Below are 3,361 nucleotides of genomic sequence, written 5' to 3' on the forward strand. Positions count from 1 at the left end.
ACGCCTTACTAGGAGTTCCCTGCAAGGCAACAAGTCCATGCGGTCCGTGTTGGTGGCTCACCACAATGAAGGGCGATCATCTGAGGGTAGTGAAGTGGCGCCGTGCTCGAACCTGGCCTGCCGAGACTCGGAGTGCGAGAGAGACGCAGACAGGTGAAGCTAGGCGAAGCGCTATTCGTTCAGTTTGCTCAAAGCCCACACATATTCGAACACAAGGGTAGGCTAGTGGACCGCGGGAGATGAGAGTCGCGGGTCACAGTGGGCTAGAAGACCGGTGGAGGCGGCCAAAACTCCAGAAGCGTTTTGAGCTCAGTGGGCTAAACAGGACTCGAACCGAACGTGCGACCCCGCCAACTGATTACTCTTCGTACGAGGAATCCATTGGTGGAGTCACACGTTCGTTTCGAGTCCCATTCAGCGACTCGGGAGCTCAAAACGCGTCTAGAGTTTTGGCCGCCTCCACCGGTCTTCTGGCCCACTGTGTGGGTGCGGCAGTCTGCAAAGTTACTGCGTTACGCGGCGTTACGCGTCACACTCATCATTTCCAATACGGACCTTTTTTTTGGACCAGGCGTCCTCATTTCCTCGGAGATCTTCCTCTTGGCGCAGGAGAGTTCTCGGGAAAGGGGTTGCCGCGCACCGGGGGTCAAACCCACGTAAGCAGCGTGCAGGCGAATCTCCTCTGCGGTAAAATTTTCCGAAGGCGCTCGGGCGCCTTTGGACTTCTCCGAGATGGGTGCGGTCGGACTAGCCAGCTCGGTCGACGCGCCAGAATCACACTTAATTCTTATGGACTTTTTAACTGCATAATGATGCATTTTTTATGCATAGTAATGCATGCGCAAACGTCCATAAGGCATGTTTAAAATTATGCATCACTGTGTACATTATTTGCATCTTCCTGCTTAAAATGTGCACAGTGATGCATAATATTATACTTAACATATGCACTGCAAAAAATCAGTGTCTGATACGGATCATGCTACGGCGTTCCGTATACCCCCTGAAATGGTGATACGGACATCTGCCGTACTTCTCCTCCCATAAGAGCCTGTGCTTTGTACAGCGTGGTACGGAAATTTAACGGCAAATGTACCGCTAATTTTACACCGGAGGTTGCCGTTTCGGTTTTCCGTTTGTGAAATAGTCCAAAATGCTCTACGGACAGTGAGGAACAGACACTCCGTTACTCCAATTTCTATAAAGGACAACGTGTAACGGCCAGTCCGTATCCCTACGGAGTGACCGTTTCATGCGTTTCGTCAGAGAACTTTGCGTTACGGAGCGACCGTTCCTTACTGTCCGTAGAGCATTTTGGACTTATTCACAAACGGAAAACTGAAACGGCAACCTCCGGTGTAAAATTAGCGGTACATTTTCCGTTAAATTTCCGTAGTACGCTTTACAAAGCACAGGCTCTTATGGGAGGAGTAGTACGGCAGATGTCCGTATCACCATTTCAGGGGGTATACGGAACGCCGTAGCATGATCCGTATCAGACACTGATTTTTTGCAGTGTGGACGTGCACAACTATGCACAAAAAAGTCCACAAGAATTTAGTGTGGGCAACCCTGTCGGCATTGGCGGTTGACCACGGTGCTTCAATGGTCTGTAAAGTTAAGGGCGCGCGCCCGAGCGGCGGCGCGCTGAAGCGGCCGAGCGCAAACATCTGCAAAGAGCACTAAAATATATATTTTTGGAAAGGGGATGGTTCAAGGAATCCAAATATCGACCCACTTTTTGGTTTTGAGCATTCCCGTTCGAATTAATGGCATGTATTGTGTAGCAGTTCGCCTGCGAATAGCGTTGCCTATTTGCAGGTCTTCGCCATTGTTTTCGTAGTGCATGCAGCGAGCGAGGCGAGGAGTCGTTTTAGCGCGACGCGCAGAAGAAAACAATTATTTTTGAAAATAAGAAATGGATCAAAACCTCATTAATGAAGAATTAGGTAACGATGAGGAGGAACTGCTTCTGGTTTTAGCACTTTTGATGGGCAATCTTGATGATGACGAAGACGGTATGTTGATATCCTTCTGTGTTGTGTGTTTCATGAGAAACTTTTAACCCTGTCATTATTTAGTATATTTCATTCAATTATGCATTTCTAGGCGAGGGACGAGAAGATGTTGTCCATGTCGATGTGGAAGGCTACCGCTTAATGAGCAATGCCTCATTTAAGGCCAACTTTAGAATGGACAGAATTGTTTTTGAGGTTGGTTCTTAGATTGGTTTCATGAGTTTGACACTTCTATTTACGCCAGGGTAAACAAGTAACTTTACTCCTCTTTTTCAGAGATTGGTCGTCATTGTTGGGAATCATATGAGAGAAACTGGTCGACTTCAAAGGCAGAGAACTCGTGTCGACCTGATCCTGATGATGGCTCTGTGGCCCATGTTCAATCAGGACACGTTCAGATCTACGGGCCTACACTTTGGGAAGAAAAGATATGTCATCCATTACCACTACAGATATATTATCGAAATTCTGTGTGAACTTGCTGACAGGTTCATAAAATGGCCTGATGAAGTGGAAAGAGCTCAAATTCAAGCCTACTATGAAGATGTTTGGGGCTACATAGGAGCAGTAGGGTGCATTGACGGTGTTCTCATTCAGATCACGAAGCCTCTTGAGAACCCACAAAATTATGTGGACAGACATCACCAGTATTCTATCTTAGTCCAAGCAGTCTGTGACCATCAACTTTTGTACCGTGATGTGTATGTTGGCAACCCAGGGGCAATTGGTGATGTCAGAAATTTCGATAACAGCCCACTTAGTAGAAATTTACTCACCAATCCCGATATGTTGTCAGAGGGACAACATTTACTGGGTGATGGTGCATACATCTTGACTGACAAGGTAATATCAAATTTTTATGAATCTTCAATGATGAATGTTGCATTTAGATATTTACCTCAAGGCTTTTACAGCTCTTGATTCCATACGCTGATGATGGATATGCAGACGACTGGATGAAGACCCACAATACTTTGTTATCAGCATGTAGAGTGCGGATCGAGAACAGCTTTGCTGCTCTACGAGCAAAGCATAGGCGGCTCAAAAAGTTGCCCATGAGAAATCCTTTCCTGGTCCGCTATCATATTATGGCATGCTTTGTGCTCCATAATTTTATCCTTTTGGAAGGAAATGATTGTGAGGCAAGTTCAACACAGATTAAATCCTTTATCGTATTAAATAAGAGGAAGTCAGATAACAGATTTCAACTTTTACAGGGACTTATTCCAGCAGTACCTCCTCCAATTCCTGAAGACGGATATGTTCAATTGAGGACAGAGGCAAGGGAAAGGGGGGCTGTCAAGAGAGAATACATTGCTAATATTCTACATCCACATGTGTGA

The 3,361-nt window shown here is 46.2% G+C and overlaps 1 protein-coding gene across 1 annotated transcript; it reads left to right on the forward strand.

The window, feature by feature from the left end:
- The first annotated feature begins 1,918 nt into the window (after positions 1–1,918).
- LOC117644302 lies at positions 1,919–3,361 on the forward strand. Its single transcript, XM_034383641.1, has 5 exons — positions 1,919–2,018; positions 2,110–2,213; positions 2,295–2,861; positions 2,933–3,160; positions 3,236–3,361. The coding sequence occupies exons 1-5, from the start codon at positions 1,919–1,921 to the stop codon at positions 3,359–3,361; spliced, it is 1,125 nt and encodes a 374-aa protein (XP_034239532.1).

This window comes from Thrips palmi, unplaced genomic scaffold, assembly GCF_012932325.1.
Source record: "Thrips palmi isolate BJ-2018 unplaced genomic scaffold, TpBJ-2018v1 HiC_scaffold_18, whole genome shotgun sequence".
Classification (NCBI taxonomy): Eukaryota; Metazoa; Arthropoda; class Insecta; order Thysanoptera; family Thripidae; genus Thrips; species Thrips palmi.